General features: G+C 35.8%; 1 protein-coding gene across 1 annotated transcript; it reads right to left on the reverse strand.

Annotated features, from left to right (window-relative positions):
• Positions 1 to 251: 251 nt before the first annotated feature.
• On the reverse strand, positions 252 to 2,650 carry LOC137725777 (putative N-acetyltransferase HLS1). The gene is made up of 3 exons (XM_068464921.2): positions 1,991 to 2,650; positions 1,657 to 1,853; positions 252 to 1,449 (listed from the first exon to the last, which is right to left on the reverse strand). The coding sequence occupies exons 1-3, from the start codon at positions 2,177 to 2,179 to the stop codon at positions 585 to 587; spliced, it is 1,251 nt and encodes a 416-aa protein (XP_068321022.2). The 5' UTR covers positions 2,180 to 2,650; the 3' UTR covers positions 252 to 584.
• Positions 2,651 to 19,448: the final 16,798 nt, after the last annotated feature.

Here is a 19,448-nt window from a genome sequence, read left to right on the forward strand (position 1 = left end):
AATGATATGGTCTAATCAAGGCTCCAAAAGTAATCTGGGAAAATGCTTAAGTTATGCATATATTCCTTTCAAAGTTTTCTTCTGCATGCACAAACTCAAAAGGATATTCCGACGAGTGTCAACATTGCTGAAGATTTTTTCAATGATAAATGATTCTGCAATCTTCTTTTTCCCCACATCCACGCTTTTTCTGTACTTTGCTCAATCGAATCATCGTAACCAAGTATAAAGTGTGTGCAAGTAGAGAAAAATGATGTGTCGAAATTAGTTCATTTCTTCGTCACATTTTGTTGGAGATCATCTAAAATGCCACATCAATTTACAAAAAACGTTACATAGCTAACTAGGAAAATATAAAGTTAACCCATCCTTCCTCTTCCTCTCGTGTTTTTCTTCTTAAATTCTTCTTTCTTCTCTATTACCACCCCCAACACTTGCTTACTCTACCCACCTAGGGCCACAACCAAGTTACAATGGCAGGCCCAAAATTTAAAACCCAAAAAGGAAAATAATAAAGAAAAAGAAGCAAAAAAAAAAAGAAAAAAGAAGAGAAAGTCGGAAACTAATTCGGATTCTTTACGGAATTAGATTTCTCTGGGGTCGACAAAAATGGACATGCCAGGTGCCGACTTTGTCCAGTCACCGACAGAGCCGTCACTGTAGTCCTCCCCGAGTCGCTTGATGCACCACATGTCCTCGTCACACGATAGCCTCTTCCAGTGCGGGATTCCTAACCTCAGCGGTTCGCGGCTCGACACCTCCGTCGCCACCACCCCGCAACCGCGCTCCTTCGCCAAGTTGTGCGCGTGGCCGCAGAGTGCCTTCACGAACTTTGCCGCGCGCGGGCCCTCTCCTCCGAGCCCGTACAAGAAGTGTACCCCGAATGGCCTGAAAATGTCCGGAACCGACGGCAGCCTCATCCACGGCAAGGCCCGATCCACCAACCTCGTCGTCTTCGCGAGCGTGCGTTTCACGAGCGACGCGCCTTTGACTTCTAATGTGAACACGTCCTTCGAGTTCCAGACGCTGAGGATGGCCCATGACTTGGGCGGGTCGGCCAAGAAATGATCCGCGCCGGGCCACGTCTCCTCCGTCACGCTGCCACGCGGCACGGCGAGGAACGTGCCGAGGCTGAGGCGGTTGTTGAGGACTGAGTCAATGTCGCGGGGGAAGAACTCGGTGGTGGCGAACCGGCGGCGGTAGAGTGCCTCGGCGTCGGAGGGGGAAAGCTCGATGACGGTGACGCGGGAGGAGACCTTGACCCGGTGGGCGAAGACCGGGTTTACAAGGATGGTGGGCGTACGGAACTTGACGTACCCGCATTTGTCGGTGAAGAGCTTGACGGAGGCTTGGTTGTCGTTCTCGGTGGCCATGTACGAATACTCCGCCCCGTTTTCTCGAAACCACTCCTCCACCCTGCTCACTAGCTTTAACCCTATACCCATCCTCCTGTTACAAAAAAAGTAAAAAAATAAAAAAAATAAAATTAATTAATTAATAATTATTATTTTAAAAAAAAAGGGAAACGGAGGGATTTTTGTTTGTTTTTTTTTCGGATAACGTCTCGATTCAATAACTTAATGATATTGATTGTAGAACATTACCGTAACAGTGTACCGATGAAAAAATAGGGGTGTGGAGGAGCGATTAGTATACCTGTGAGAAGGAGAGACGCGGAGGCCCAAGATGTAAGCGAGTTTGGTGTAAACAGGGAGGGGCTTGAGAGTGACATCGCCAGCAGTAACGCTTTTACCATTTCTAGAGAGCTTCTTGCCGCATGTAACGGTTTTGATGCAACCTCTTATCATCCCAACTATCTCTCTCTCCTTCTCCGCCCCCACCACCTCCGCCACCTACAAAACAAAACACAAAATTTCAATTTATCAGCACCTAATATTCTTAAACTAAACTAACCAATTATTTATTTATTTTTTTCGGAAGAAAAGAAGCTGATGAAATACGTGGTGGTTGTTAATTTGTTGACGCATACCAGCATGAGATAGGCAGGAGAATGGCGGACCCTGCAAATCGGATCGCCAAGGAGGTCGGTAAAGAGGGAGAGTCCGCCGCTGGGACCGACCTCGCACCGCCTCTCAACGTCTTGAACCATTTCGCAATCCTTGATGGGGTCGAACTCTCTCACCACTAAACTAAAAACCATTCCGTCATCCTCGCCCATATTTAACGACGACGATCAAATTGGGGTGCGTATATCAGAACCAAGTCGTTTATTCGTGACGGAGCTGAATGAAAAGGGAAGGGAAGGAGGAGGGGGGGTGTAAAGAGTGAGAGTGAGCCAATATAACGTGAGTTGTAAGCAAGAAAGGGTATGCTATATATGTCTTACCTCCATCATCACAATACCTTATATAGGCTTCAGGTTGCTAAGGCCCCCGCCTATATATTATACTATCAACTTAAAAACCTCAACAAAAAATAAAATAAAATAAGAAATTAACATCTCCAAATAATTAAAATCTTAACTTCGGAAATTAATCTGAAAAACGAAAGGTCTGGGTTAAGGGTTTTGGAATCGGGATGGAACGTAGAGAGAGAGAGAGAGAGAGAGAGAGAGAGAGAGAGAGAGGGCCGTTTTTAAGTAGCTAGTTCATCATTGTGGAGATACAGAGTGTACTTTCCCTTCCCCTTCTCCTTCCCCTTCCTTTCCCTTTCCTCCCTTTCTCTTTATATACCTTATTTTTGGGCTTTTCCTTTTCCCCTATTTCCCCCTCTCTCTCTCTCTCTCTCTCTCTAGAATCTCTCCACCTTCTTTTTTTTAATCGTTCTACTTTTTGAATTTTATTTATTAAATAAAGAAAAACCAGAATGCTTTATTAAATTCGGGCCGCTACTTGCTGAATATGTAGCAATATAATAAAAAATAATAGATGGTATCGGCGTTTTAGAAGTGTCATCGTGCCTTAGACCATCTTTAATAGTTGGGCTAAAAGTCAAATTTTTTAGCCCGAAAAATTTAGCTTTTAGCCCAAAAATAGTTTTTCTACCCCAACCGTTTTACCTTAAAATTTTAGCCCGGGATTATTAAAGAATGAACTTAGGCTTTTTTTTTTTTTGTTAAATTAATTTTTTTAAAAAAAATAAATATGTAGACTATCGTAAATTAATTTTATTAACATTTTAATCTAAAAAAATTTAAATTCCGATAAATATTAGGTTGAGTCCATGCCAATTTCTGGGTTAAATTTTGGGGGAAATTTGGCATTGGTTTAGCATTTAGCATTTAGCTCAAAATTTCCCCTTATGTTGGAGTGGGTTTGGGGGAAAATTTTCAAGGGTAATTTGGCTTTTAGCCCATCATTGGAGTTGGTCTTATCTGTATATAAATTTTGTTTTTTCATTTTCTAAAATGCAATAAAAATTAGTTGTCTTTTTACAAATGAAAGCTTTGATAACAATAGCAGTAATGGCATTAAATGTAAAAAAGAATATTGGGGGTCAATAAATACGAAATTCATCATAACAGAAAAAGAAGAAAAAATGGGAAATGGCGGCTTTGGCTGCGCGCAGTTAGCCTACTCTTGGTTGTTTTCTCCAGTTTGTATCATTTATTTCAACGGAAGTAGCAGGCGTTTCCCATCATTACCCCATTTCTAATCATTATCCTTTTAAATTTAATCCTCTCTATCTCTCTCTCTCTCTCACATCTATCCATCATGAATACATGACCATCATCGTTGCTTCATCCTACATAGCAATCATCATGTTACCCACAATTTTACTCAAATACTTTATATGAAAAACAGTAATGTTTTTATTTGACGATATAATATTATTCGACGAGTACTTTAACATATTATTATAAAAAATAAACACTACATAACGACAAACCTCTCATATATGAATCTTTCTCCATATGACGCGAGACCAATCGAATGGAATGAACGGCTTTTAGATATATTCCCCAAATCTAGTTTTCTTATGGAAGTAAACGTCTCTTAGAAAACAATGGAAGTGAAACTTGATGACGTGGCGCAGCGGATGCCGTCCGGTTTGGAAGCGAATTCCCTGGATTTGGGGCCGTCGATTTTAGTTCTGACCGACTACTGATGAGAAGTGACTAGTGCAACTGCCACTGCTGCAAAAGCGGCTTTCGCTTTTAACAACCACATCAAAATCATCACGATCACAATTTTTTATATTTTCCAGATGGACGGCTGAGATCGTATCATTCTAGGGACAGCTAAGCGACGCCGTCCTACTGCACTTGAATTGATAGGCAGCCGCCACCACCACCGGCCTAGGGTGACGCTAACACTTGGATATTTGATTATCCCAACCGTCGATTCGATTTTTCTTAGTAGTGTGCACCGTGGTCTATGGGACGCCGTAGCATCCAAGTGCTGCCACTTCTAATCATATTAAAGCGTTTGATTATCCACAACGGTCTAGACTATGATTGGGTAATTCAAAAGAAGTGGACACGTCGCCTAAATTTGGCCTACAATTAATACTTTTTTCAACCATTTATTATTCAATCATTTTTCTTAAAACCTTTATAATTATAGGTAAATGTACATAAAGTTTTTTGGATGCGTTTGTTTGGCCTCTTTAAATGGGACTGGACTGGACTACAGTTCTATTTTGATAGGTGCTGGGACTAAGTTAAGTGGGACTAAAGGGGACTCGTGTTGACTAGAGGCCTCCTTAAAGGTTCTTAGCGAGGCCTTCCCCAAACCATGGGACTTGCTAAGATCGGCTTCTTCCTCCTCCTTGCGAGCCCCGCTGTGAGTTCTGGGCATCTTAATTTTGGATTTCGATGGGATTTAATTAAGATTTGCAGACTATTCCTAGCAAGCTGCTTCGCTTCGCCATGGTCATCATCCTCTAAAATCTCAAATCTCATATTTCCTACCACCAACATCAACCACAAAAAATCCCCCATCTCATATTTCCCACCACCAACCATCACCCGCTACAAAATCCCCAATCTCATATTTCCTGCCGCCACCACCGCCATGGACAAGCCATCCGAGAAGCTCCAGAACCTCAAGTCCTGAATTCTCTGATGCTCAAGGAAACCAAGGACCGCCAGCAGCAGGTGGAGTCGTTGGTGCAGGGCAAGGCATATTTGGAGTTCGAGCTAAGTTGGTTCCGCTGTGGAGATTGAGCCGCTTGTGAGCGAGTTGAGTGAGTAGAGCAAGGAAAATGTTAGGTTAGAGTTGGAGAAGAGTGTTTGTGGTGTTTTTGTTCTGACCCAGATGGAGCAAATGATGTGAGATAAAGTTTGAGATTGAGAGCGCGATGAGTAGAGAGATGGTGAAATTGTGAAGTTAATGAGGGAAGTGGAGCAGCTTGCTAGTGGACTCGAGATCGAGAAGGGAAGCTGAGAAAGAGATTATGTGAAGAAATTAATAATAAATTAATTTCGACAATAAACTACAGTATTATTTTCATTATCCTACTTGTTAATCCGACACTGCACCAAACGCTTCACTAAGTTAGTCCAGCTTAGCCTAGTCTAAGCCAGTCCAGCTTAGTCCCTGAAGCTAATCCAGTCTGAGACAGTCCGGTGCAACAAACTCCCCATTTATGTCTTTGAAGGAGAATTTTGTTTGGACAATCAATAGAATAATGATATATTTATACTCAAGAATTCGTTATGCACGTCATTTATATTGAATATAAGACTTCTCATTTTTTGTTCAAAAAAAAAAAAAAAAAAAAAAAGACTTCTCATTTTAAATGACGAAAAATATTACTAGACTATAGTAGCAATTAACTATAAAATAACTATATTGAATTCAACTAAACTATAATGAGGGGTATTCGAATTTTAGTATAGAGAGGAAATCACATTTTCCTAAGACCATCTCCAAAGGAGATGTAAAAAAATGCGACATAAACATATAACAGTAACAAATGACATACCATTTACTCCAACCGGGATGTCAAAGGTGACATGAAAAAGAAGGTTAAGCTGACATGGATAAAGAGATGTCAAATTTGAAGCTGCCTTCAAATATGGCTTTTGTTATTTCCAAATGCATTCCACTTGCCTTACCTTAAATTCTAGCATATTTGGGTATTATTTATTATTTTTAAACCAACAACAACCCAACTTTTATTATTTTTGTTTTAAAAAAACATAAATGAAGAAATAAATTTTAACATATCGGATGAAATAAAAATATTAATAATACGTCAAATTTAAATTTTGATGTTTTCAATTAGACGTTTCTTTTGAAAATACTCTAACCTACTTGTCTCAACTTAAGATTGCGTGGCGAGCAGTTAAAGTGGGGCATAAAAGTATTTCGAAAATTGTTTTGTTTGCTATAATTTTAATGCTTTGTGATAATGGGCTAAAATTATTGAGCTCATTAAAATTAAAAAGGTGGGAAAGTGGGGAAAAAAATGCGAGGAAAGCAAATAAAAGAGACGCGATGTTTGGCACAGAGGCAAATATTTTATACACATTATTTTGCACACTACACTTAATATATATTAGACATATAAAGACATTTTTTGTAAGTTGTGGGTGGGCGTGCACATAGCAAACGTCTATATGATTGATATGCTTATTAAAACGATATACATAAATTTGCCAAATAAATTGATATAGATTAAGATCAGTGGGTCCCTACTTTTGTGGGTCTGGTTTGGAATATCTGTGGGCCACTACTTGTGGAGTGGATGTTGGCTTTGAGATTATTTGGGTTGATTTTAGTTTTGGATTTGTCTTTCATTGGAAACCAGCAATTATTGTTATAAAGGTGCTGTTCACACTAATTATCACTTTTCAGATATTTGGTTAATTTTTTATCATTGATCTTTTTCAATTTATTTGATCTGACGATTATAAATTAAGAGAAATCTATGAGAAGTAAAAATGAGTTTACGGATAATACTACCATTATTGTTATTAGTATTTTTAAGGGCTAATTTGGTATTGTGCTTTTTAAAAATTTGTTTCTGCTGTATTGAGAGAATAAACTATTGTAAACTAAAATTGTTGAGTGTTTAATAAACTTTTTTTTTTTTTTTGGTAAAAGTGATTTTAACCAAAAAAAAAAAAAAAAAGTGTTTGAGTGTTTGATGAACATTTATATAAATTGTTCTGAATATATTACATGATTTAAATTGATATGATATTTGATGTGATATAATAAAAGTCAAAGATAATAATGAAGGGACGGTGATAGTAATTTTATAAAATATGTAAGAGTATACTTGCCATTTGAAAATTTCATTAAATGACACTGATTACTATGCTTCTAAAAGCATGGTAGACATGCTTATGCTTTCCTATGCTTTTTTACTGTTATTGACAACTATTTTTAAAATATAAATACTTTTTTTTTGTTTTACCAAATATATTTGATGTTGCAGATTTTTTAATAAGCTGTTTTTTTTTTTTTTTTAAGTACCACAATCCTAAACCAGCCGTTAGAAAAAAAAATTAGGATTGTCATAAACTACGAATTATATTTAGATGGGGTTATATCTCTTTACATGCATGCTTGCTGAATGAGCTACTATTATTTACGCTATAATTTCTTAATGTTTTAACTTTGAGAAGCCAAATACTTCTCTTCATAAGAAGAACACTCTCTCTTATGAGTGATTCAGTTGTGCAAATGGACTACATGCGCTTACAAATAGATATGACATTGAAGTGATGAGTTCTTAAAATCTTAAAAACTATAGGCAATTTGTCATTAGAGAGATTAAGGGTGCGTTTGTTGTATTGGATTATTTCAGACTGGATTAGCTTCAGGAACAAATTTAGACTGACTTAGAATAAACTAAGCTAGACTGATTTAATATAGCGTTTGGTGTAGTATCAGACTAAGAAACAGGATAATGACAAAAAGAAAAAAAGAACCCTTTGATAACAAATTTTTCAGATGAAAACCCAGCTGAAAACCAAGAACCTAAATGAAATCAGAAGAACCGAAATGAAAATCACATTGATTTTTCAACCGAGGACTTAGAAATGCCCAAATGGAAGTGGGCTTCCGCCATAGCTGTCCGCAAGTCAACCTCTATTTCTTTGTTTACCAACAAGGGCTTAGGCGACACAAGTAGATGAAGTGAGTAGAGAAAAGAGAGAAAGGATGTGACTTGGTTCTAGGTTATCTGAGATTCGAAACAAACAGATGAAGCGATTCTAGGTTCTCAACTCTTCTGGGTTGGCAAGTGTGAGGCGATGTTGGCGACACAATTAGACGAAATGAGCAGATGAAGCGAGTAAAGGAGGACAGAGAAGACGCGACGTGAGAGATGCAGCGAACGTCTTAGCAATCCCATGGTTTTTTTTTGGGGGAGGGTGTCTTGCTAAGACCTTCTAACTAATGAGAAGTCGACGTGAGTCCCATTTTATCTTATTAAACTTAGTCTGGGTACGTAACAAATAGTGGACTAGACTGACAAGCAGTCTAGTCGAGTCCAATGAGAGTTAACGAGCCCAAACAAATGCACCCTAAAGATCCTTATGTTATTAGGTAAAGGGTCAAATAGTAGCTCACGTAGTGCAATGAGCTTTTAGATAAGGTCATCTCTAAGTACCTATACATAACATTTGAGTTACATTGAAACTTATATTTGGGTTTCAATATAAATACGAGTCTAAAATGTGGTCCATTCCAACAAGGAAATATACTTACAAGAAAAGTAACATTCGAGTTACACTCTAACCACCTCCAATGTACATACTCGAGTTTAATTTTTTTTTTTTTTTTTTTTTTTTAATACAATGATATGTTTACACTAAAAGAGTGGGGGATTAGGGCTAAACCAAATTATGGGTCAACCAAAATAATTTGGTTTAAGTTTGTTTTTGATGAGAATTAAACCTAAAATATCTCACTTACAAGTAAAGGAAATACCATTTAACTATAATATTAAGTGACACTCAAATTTAAATTTTAACATTTGAAAGTGTTAAGTGACACTCAACTATAATACTAGAATTTTTTTCATATATTCTAAACATGAGTAAAATTCAAAATTTTTTTTTAATAAAGCATCGCTCGATAATTTTCCTGTTACAGCAGCAAAAGATGCATGTTATTATAGTTAATTAGTCAAATTTTTGCACTTGAGGTCATGGACGAAAAATCTAGCGATTATGCTTAGAGTTAAAGGCAGAACATAATTTGAATTTTAATCTTGATACATAACCACTGATCTTTCAAAGATTCTAAATTGGAAGCCTAGATTTCGATTATTCTTTAGTAATCAATTTTAGTTAGAAATATAGTAGTTAAATGTTAAAACAATTTAACAATAATGAACTCACGATGATGAGTATATATAAAAGTTTGACGAGATGACGAGGATGATAGTTTGGTAGAATATGAGTCGTCACACATCCATAAAATATGATTAGCTATTTAAGATTTGTAGCTAATTGAAACTATTTTCAATTTGTTTTTCTCAAATGATTGCTGGTCAAAATAGAAGAAGCATATTACGTGCATGTACTTTGCATACAAAATTGTATATAAATATGTGTGTGTGGGATTAGAATAAAGTGACAAAGTTGTAAATAAATGGGATTCTCTTGCTCTTGATTAAATTATGTTTTGTAGCTTAATTAAGTTGAACCTAAGAATCCAACTACATACGTATCCACCATATTATTCTGTCAATGCGATTGTGGAGACTCTATTGGAAGATTATTAGGAATCATAGGAAGTATTTGGTCTGATTTTTATCCTAATAAAAAGTGTTCAAACTTTTGAATTATTGAATAATTACTTAATCTACAACAATTATTTTTTACAGGATTAATGTCTCTTGCTTTGGATTTTATTCAGAATCTCATTTATTAGTGAATAAATATGGATTGGCTCTGATCAGACCTCAATAATTTTGATCCCATGACAAAAGAGATGATCATGAGCATAATCTATATGTAACCATTGCGCCTATAAATGTGAACGCATGATTCGAGCGAAGCTTTTGGCTTTTGATGCATATTAAACTCAATTAATTCCTTGACTAAGCATTATAATTTTGATTAGGTCGATGATGGATCAAAAAACCAATGTTCATTTCAACACAAATTGTTCTAGTTTGGCCAATCAACTATAAATAAATAAATAATAATAAGAGTTAGCTAGCTAACAGCTAGGGCATATATATGCAGGACCACATTGTCGTTTGAAGAGATATATGCCCTCCTCATGGTTCATGCGCAATCTACAATATACTTAATATCTTTGATTAAATATTAAGCTAGCTGGTCAAAAAAAAGAAGAATATGGGTCTGCGACACGTATCATGTTTATATGTTTCACCAAGCTGATAAAATATTTGGAGGAAAGAAAACAGTTAGGGACAAATGTCAAGACAAATGCCTCGAAAACATTTCTGTTTAGGGATCTTGTTCCCTTCCGTTGTGATCATTCTTAGGCATCCGTACGTTCCTTTTTACCCTATCCTTGCATATACAATTGACTTAGGGTTGTGAACCACAACCAATAATATTGTAGGGCCGCCCGGTGCCAAACAAGTCCTAGCAGAATTAGGTTATGTCTCACCTTGGATATATATGACATGGGGTAATTGGAGCCGAGAGCCGAGAGGACGAAATCGTGTCAAATTTTTTAAGCTTTGAGTGATATTTAGGAGCATATAAAGTTGGAGCAACTAGGCAAACATGTTCATAGATAATATTTCCAAATTGTCTTTTGCTCCTATGGGAACGACCAAATAGCAGAATTGTCATTGGGGTTGATTAAAAAAATAATTAAGACAGTTGGAAAGTAGTATTTGAAGTTGACCCTTGATGCTTTAATTTTTGGGAGCTTAAGTGGTTTCTCCAAACTTTTTCTTAATCAATACCACCACCCTAATAGCTTTATTTAATGAAAATGATTCAAATTACATATATTTACCCCTAAATACGTGTAGCAAAGCCCATCACACAACCCTCCCATTTTTTCTTCCAACCATTGCCCTAACGGGCATTAACCCATATTCATCAAACTACTGCCACTATTTTTAGAACTGAATACTGTCATTATTTATAGAACCATATAAGAAAGTATCAATTTTGAGGAAGCACTTACATGGAAAGAAAGCCCATGAGGAGAGGATTAAACTTCTCTCTTGAGTCAAGGACCAATCCCGTCAGGTTTGGTCGAAAATTGGCAAAATTTGCCGGAAAACGTCACCTTTTTGGCAAGCTATTGAGTTTCAACGTGTGGGTCATGTATTAGAAGAAATGGGATGTTGATATGAACTCGTAGCCTCTGATCTCACATGATTTCGTTACCTTGTGATAGACTTATGAAGAATCTAAGATCGGAAAGAAGAAAATGAGAGGGAGGAACACAAGACCGAAAAAGAAAACGGGCTAGACTATAACTGACAGGGGCAAAATTGGAAATCGATCAATTATTTTGGTTGAGCCAGTCAAATTGTGCTGGTTTGATGTTGAGTTTTGTTCTAACCATGAAATGAAGTTATTAAGATATTTTTTGTTAAGATTCTGAAACTTTTTTTAGTTTTTCTTTAATTTTAACTTTTTTAGCTAGGATTAGAGAAAATTGAGTAGTGGAGAGTGTGGCTCAAGGAATAATAGCATGAGTTTATTATAGTGGAGGTTCTATTTGCCATGGAGCTTCTCACTCACTTCGTTTTGTTATTATATGCTTCAGTGCTTGATGATTTGGGTTAATTCTTGGTCAAGTTGGTCAACTTAGCTAGCTAGCCAGGGTTTCTTTGGCATCGAGACCTTAAACATTTACACCGGCAAAACTGCTTTCCATGGTCTAGAAGATCCACGAAAATACAAATTTTATATAGCCATATGAGCTACCTTAATTAAACAGACCCTTGTTCCCTTCTCGTTACATGTTTTTAGGGTCGGTGACATGCAAGCCGAAAGCTTGATCTTCTGTCCATATAAATATGATGACCTAATTATATGATCTAGCAAAACCAAGGAAAAAAAAGTATTCGTATCTTATAAACAAAGAATTAAGATTTTGTATGAACCCTAGTCACTTAAGAAGAAAATTTCATATGAAGGGTTGGTGACATGCAAGCTAAAAGCTTGATCTTCTGTCCATATAAATATGACGACCTAATATGATCTAGCAAAACCAAGGAGAAAAAAATATTTGTATCTTATAAACAAAGAATTAAGATTTTGTATATGAACCCTAGTCACCTAAGAAGAACATTTCTTATGAAAAAGTTATACCATGTCATTATACTGATATATGGTTTGTCAAACTATCTAGGAGAAAATATCAGTACGTACTATTGTGATATATAACAAATTTATACAAGTTTATCGCTCAATAACACAGTAAACTCTGCCCTTGTAAGAAGTGATGACCAAATATGACAAGCTTATAGAATTAAAATTATCAAAAATTTACTGTTACAGTAGTTTTGTTTCTTAATATATTACTAGTAACGCTATTCTTTTGACCTTATCTAGTTATTTCAGTTTCAGACCTTTGCCTGCCATATTGCCATGTCCATTTGTTTAGGTTACAGCTTTTAAAGGTTGGGACTAAATGGCAAAAGAGGGAGACAATGAAGGCAGAGACATATGGTGTGATTTGGTGGTGTTAATGGGTAGATCAGATTGAGAGAGGGGGAGTTTAAAGTTGAAGGGTTGGGGAGACGTATTTGGATGGTTGAGGATCTGTCATTTCCAGCATTTGTTTTTATCTGTATGGTTTTGGGTATTTGTATGGTAAGAGTCCGACACTAGGGTGCGGCCCTGGCTGCGACGAATCCCCAAGATTATGCACCATGTTCCCCTCCTCATTGAGACGTGCCCTCCCATCACCCATCTCTCTCTCTCTCTCAATCTTATGATGATATATCTTCATGCTTTGACAAGACCCTTCATTCTGTCCCAAACCATAAACAATCAAATCCCTCGTGCGTTCACTTTGCACGAAAGTTGATTCAATTAAGTATTGATTGAAGTTGATGCAAATCTAGTTCTTTAAAGGAGATTCACCGTGGAGAAGAACTTCGTTACGGATCAAGGGTCTTGTTCGACCACCATACTTGGCAATTTCTGATACAATCTGTTAATCTGATTTGAAATGATACAAAATTAAAAAGGTTTTTGGGTCAACATGAATGAATTGTGTAGTTATTGAGTAACCCGATAAGCACATGTTAAGATAAGGGTTGGTCCAGATATACACATGAATAATCCATACACGATAAGAAAAATATTAATTTAATTATTTTATACCACTAAAATAAAATCTTATAATTAACAGCACTAGGTTTTAATCCCGAACCGAACTGAAAGTTGAAATATATATATATAAATTAAACTTTAAAAATTGATGACCATTGAATTGGCTAGGATCAACCGTCCAATGTTTTTCTCAGTCCTAAATCAAACTCTCTCTCTCTCTCTCATCAATAGAATTCTTGAAAACAATAGATCAAGCCAAACTTCCAATACAATTTCTCCATAATGATTGATGAAAGTTCAAGGATTTTGTAAAAACAACATGCAAGCTTTGAGTTTCATTGACAAGGTTTTTAACTTCTGAGAAAGACTTCACAACCTTGAAAAGAAAACTCTTTCATTTTGCATGTCCTTGCACATTTGATATTTTATAGTAGTGTATTGATGTTTTTTTTATTAGGCTCTTATTTTGGAGCATGTAGTACTTAACGACAAATGTGTTTTTATGTTTTAAAGTAATATTTATGTGACACTGTGCAAGTTTAGGAAAAAAAAAATCTTAACAGGTTGTGTCATTTTATCCAACACTAAGTGGGACACGACACGACACAATCTATTAAGATAACAGGTATTACATGAAAACGAAACGAACACGACCCATTTGCCGGGCCTACAGACCACGCACACAAAATCCCTTTCACTTCTCCCATACAACTGATATGTGGCGGCACTTCTTTGTCAGCTATCGTATTAGGACAGTAAGATTTTCTCAATATATGCTGGGACAATTTAAGTATATATTAGTAATATTACCAAGTATCGACTGAAAATATATGAACAAAGGATTGACAAAAGAAAAAAAAAGTTAAAGAAACTTTAACGAAAAACTTTTGGTACTGTTTATTTTAACGAAAAATTATATTTTTACATTAAAAAGTCAATCCTGATACTATTTATCTTATCATTTATTTTGTCCTTATCGTTAAAACTCAAGGTTTTCAAACTCTTTTCATTAGTTTTCCTAAAAAGTTAGTACAAGACTTAACATTTAGGCAGTGAGCTGAGCTGGTATCCAAATGTATTTTTAAAATTCACAATTTAATAACATAAATGGTATTATAGCAGTTTAAGTCTTACAAGAGCATATTAATCAATAATGTATACATTGATACCTATCATTAATTAATTAATTAACTGCATATCTTTCCTGTTGCTATGTTTCAGACCTCACTAAATTCACTCAGGTATATACTTGATTCATATTTCCTTTAATTACCACATTCCCATTAATTACTTTCTAATAGCAATGCTTGGTAGATCAAATTTTTAAACTAAATTTGTAAATCATGTGATAAGTCATTAATAAAGAATAAACATATTTATTAACATTTAAATAGTAATTCAATTATCAACAACCACGTTATATAATTTATAAAAATTAATTTAAATAGTTGATCTTCCTAACATTTTTCATCTTCTTACGGCAAGAGAATAATAGTAATTGAAAAAACAAACATTCAAAGCAGTTGGTTTCGTTAAAAGCTCAAGCAAGTGAAACAAACTGCGATAGTCGGTCGGTCCAATCAAAACGTGCTACAGCTGGAGAAAGGGTTCATTTTGACTAGGGCACAGCAATTCAGAAGCAAAAAATTCCAGACTTGATGAAATGGTAATATATTATTACTGCACCCTGCAAATGACAGCTATTGTTGTCTTCCTTTCTTTTCTATCTCAACAACAAGAATTGTTTATGCAATAAGTTATATGCTTTTGTGTTCACATCACAGTTGAATCCAAATTGTGATGCAAAAGACATGCATGCATGCATGAGATATGGCTGTGTCTGTAAATGCTACTGTTTCCTTTTATCTTTTGCGCGTTCATCAGCTAAAAGGTATAACTAGGGGTGGATTTTTTTACCAAATTACCGTGTCAATCGAATTACTAACCGTGTCATACCAATTTTATGTCAATCGGTAATGGTATCGAACCGAAATTTCATGGTACGGTATTGGTAATAAATATCATTATCACAGTATTACCATACAGTACTGAAAATATAATATAATATATAATTATATCACATATTTATAATATTCTAATAATTTGAAATAAAACCCTATAGACACAAAGTCACAAACTACTCACTGTCTCTCATTTTAGCCGTTCTACTTCTATTCTCTATGCTGGAGACAAAAACTCACCGACCCATCTCAGATTCTCCCATCGAACAGTCTCATCCATCTCATCTTCATCTCTCCCGCGACTCCGTCTATCAAGATTAGTTCTCTAGAGTTAGATAAAAAAAAAATTTAAAAACCCTAAATTGATAAATTGGGGATTTGTAATTGATTTGTTAAATGGAATGAGACTCAATCGATTAGGAATTGCATGACCTTTTGATCAAGTTATCACTTGTCAATGATGCATATGTTTTTTTTTTTTTTTTTCTTCCCTATGCTGTTCTGCTTTTGGGTTGTTGGGTTTGTATAATTTGCTTTGTTGGGTTTAGTTTTGAGGTTTTGGGTGTGAAATGTGAAGGGAGGAGGGATTAGCTTTAGCTGGGTGTGTCCGTGTGTGACAGAAAGAGATTTGGAGCTGTGTGGGATGCATGCAACATGCCTACTATCATTTCATATATAAAAGTGAGATAAATACAAGGAGAGGGAATTTCCTTTTTCCATAATCCAATTGCTTACTTTGATCATGACTTTTTTAAAGGTGATGCATGATTCTGCTTATTTCGAACAACTTTAATTAATTACTTTGATCATGACTTGTTTTTTATTTGCTTTTTAATTGATACAATTGGAATGGGTGCTGTTTTTGGAATGATGTGTATATGAATTAGCTTCTACTATATTTGGATATGATGTGTATACGATATAATGTTGTGTTTTATTTTCGGGATTAGGTCAAGATGAAGTCTAGGACAAGCCAATCTCTGTGTGGCTCTACTACCAGTACACCTTCCACCACTCAACCCCAACCTCAAACCCAAACACTTGAAACACAACCTCAACAACAAAATCAAGGAGAAAGGGATGAAAATGTGGGAAGTGGTAAGAGAGATGTGCCCGATAAATATGAAGATGTAAGTGGGTTACAATCCGAGTGTTGGTTACATGCTAAGAGAGTGAAAAGAACCTTGAGTAAAGGGAAATACATTCACCTTGCAATTTGCTCATATTGAAAAAAAAAGGTTCCAGCCGATCCTGGGAAAAAAGGGACATCAAGCATAAGACATCATCTTAGAAAAGCTTGTAAAGACTCACCTCTTTATATGTAAATGGATAATAATCAACCGGTCTTAACAAATGAGTCTATGGGCGATGGATTGGTCCCCCACACCTTTAACCAAAAAAAACTTGAGTTAAAGGTTGTGATGTTTGTCATTAAGGATGAACAACCATATAAGGTGGCTGAAGGTAATGGGTACATTGATATGATGAAAGAGGCTCAACCTTGGTTCAAAATTCCAAATAAGAAGAAGATTGCAGCCGCTGTGTGGGATTTATATGTGTTGTAGAAGTCTAAGTTATTTGAAGCAATGCATAATCAAAGAGTAAGTATCATAACCGATACTTGGACATTGGTACAAAACATTAACTACATGGTAGTTACCACTCACTTCATGGATAGTGAATGGAAGTTGCACAAACGGATTATAAACTTCATAAAGATATGGGTCATAAGGGAGAAGACATTGGGAAAGTTCTAGAGGTGTGTTTGAACCAATGGGGGATAGAGAATATATTTAGCATTGCGGTTGATAATGCTTCTGCCAATGATGTTGCGGTTGACTACATGAAAAAGAGGCTAGGGAAAATGAATTCTCTCTTGGTTGGTGGGAAGTACATACATATGAGGTGTTCTTGTCAAATCTTAAATTTAGTTGTCAAGAGTGGGTTAAAGGAGCTTGCTAAGTTAGTTGAGGGGATTTGAAATTGTGTTAGGTATATTCATTATTCACCAGCTAGATTAGATAAGTTTAGGGATTTTTCTATCTTATTCAAGATGGACAAGATGTCAAATGTGCCTTTTGATTTGTCTACAAGGTGGAATGCAACATATAAAATGCTTAACATTGCATACAAGTTTAGGAAGGTGTTTCTTAAGATGGCAGAGGAGAATGTGCAATTTTGTGATTATTTTGAAGAAATGGAGATGGATTCAAAGAAGAATTTAGGAAAGAGAGTGGGGCCTCCGAATGAGGAGGATTGGGAGAAATCACTAGCCTTTACGCACTCTCTTAAGAAGTTTCATGATTCTACTATGAAGCTTAGTGCAACAAAAAATGTTACATCAACTTTGCTATGGGACCAACAAAAAATGTTACATCAACTTTGCTATGGGACCAAGTGGTTGCTTTACAAATAAAGATTGAGAAGAAAAATAAAGATCCTACCAATCCTACATTGCAAATGGTGGCTACTATAATGACGCATAAATTTAACAAGTATTGGGGAAGTTTTGAGAATGTGAACCCACTTATGTTTCCTGGCCAAGTTCTAGACCCTTGTTATAAACTTCAAATGATTACCATTAGCCTCAAAACACTTGGATGGGATGCTAGAAAGATAGCTTGGATGCTTAAGGAGATTAAAAAAATGCTTGTTTGATTTGTATAATGAGTATAGGATGAGTTCTTCTACTACCATTGGGGCTCCATTGGGAGATGTAGAACTAAATGAGGAGTACATAATTTAAGCTTGTGGGGTGATGAGAACAAAATTGAAATGATGAAGGAGCTTATACAAGGAAAGAGGGAGCAACGCCTTTTGGAGATATCCAATGAAGTTGATAAGTACTTTGCCACTCCTTATATTAGCATTGTTGTTTTTGGCTTTGATCTCTTGAATTTGTGGAAATCAAACACAAAGGAGTTCCCAATTCTTTCACAAATAGCCAAGGATATCTTTGCAATCTCCACTTCTACCGTTGATAGTGAAAATGCATTTAGCCTAGGGAGGAGGGTTGTGGACCCTTTAGGGCATCCTTGACTCCTAAAATGGTAGATGCACTAATGTGTACTAGTGATTGGCTTAGAGCGGATGAAGTCAACTTCTACAAGGAACCAACAGAAGATATGCTTCAATTTTACAAGGAAATGGAAGAAGTGGAAACAAGTAAGATATGCTTTAATTTTTTTAGTAAATTTGTTGTTAAATGGTTTTCAACTTTAATTCTTCTTGCTACTAATATATTTTCTTTGTTTGTAATGTAGGATTGACACAAGCTCAATCTTCTATAAGTTCCATGTCTCCTCCAAAAGCTTCGACATCTCGAACTTGAAGAATTGATCAATGAATTTTACATTTGAAGTTTAGTTTTAATTTTCATTTGGTTTGAAACTTTAACTTCTATTTGTTTTGGTTCGTAGCTTCTATTTGGATTGTAAGCTTAATTTTCATCATAAATCTTGATGCAACATTTGAATTATTGTGTGTGTGAATTGTGAATGATGAATAATAGATGAAGTTAGGCTAAAATGTATGAGATAAAGGTACAACAAAAAAGTTTTGCCCTTGAATTGGGTTAGAAAAGCAAAAACAGATTTTGTCCCAAAACAAAGTGGCAAATACCATTACCATTGTCATACCATGTCAACCAAACTATTTGATAATACCGAACTTCAGTATACCGAAAGTTTGGTATGGTAATGGTAATAGACTTTGCCAAACCGAAAGTTTATTACGGTAATTGGTACGAGAGTTTTGGTACGGTAACCGTACCGAACCCACCCTTAGGTATAACATACAAACAAAACGAAATGTACACAAAGTTTGAAATGGTAAGTATGGAACATGAGACATTGAGTTAAGACCTATCTGTATCTGTATAATCAAGAACAAATATTTTACGAGCCTTGCATGCACACCATCACCATCATCATCGACAGTTATCATGCATCATCAGTTCCATGCATGGATGATGGGCACCACAATCATCATCAACATCATCTCATCATCATCATCATCATCGTCATCAATACTCATGCAAGAATATCTATATCCATGCATGGAGATGGAGGGTACATGGGGTAGGTGCAAAATAATATAGTCAAAATATCTAATTTTCACTTTAATATTCTCGATCTACCCATTAATCTAAATAAGGTTGATCAATTCTTTACCAAAAGCATACATATTTTACCCTAAAGAACAATAAGTCATATTTTAACTAGCATATTTTACACCAAATGATGGGATTTTTAAGACATTATTTGTGAAATTTTATGTGGATTTCCAACCAATCATTGACCTTTTTCACATTACTGCCAACAAAACAATTACGTAACTTT

The sequence above is a fragment of the Pyrus communis genome, chromosome 15, assembly GCF_041283825.1.
Source record: "Pyrus communis isolate YQ-2024b chromosome 15, ASM4128382v1, whole genome shotgun sequence".
Taxonomy (NCBI): Eukaryota; Viridiplantae; Streptophyta; class Magnoliopsida; order Rosales; family Rosaceae; genus Pyrus; species Pyrus communis.

What these genes read in the sequence shown, in the direction of transcription:
- LOC137725777 (XM_068464921.2), bottom strand. Translation starts at nt 2,179, where the DNA reads ATGGGCGAGGATGACGGAATGGTTTTTAGTTTAGTGGTGAGAGAGTTC. An exon ending in CTCCTGCCTATCTCATGCTG is followed by an intron (nt 1,854 to 1,990) that starts GTATGCGTCAAC and finishes TTTGTTTTGTAG; the next exon opens with GTGGCGGAGGTGGTGGGGGC. An exon ending in CGCGTCTCTCCTTCTCACAG is followed by an intron (nt 1,450 to 1,656) that starts GTATACTAATCG and finishes TTTTTGTAACAG; the next exon opens with GAGGATGGGTATAGGGTTAA.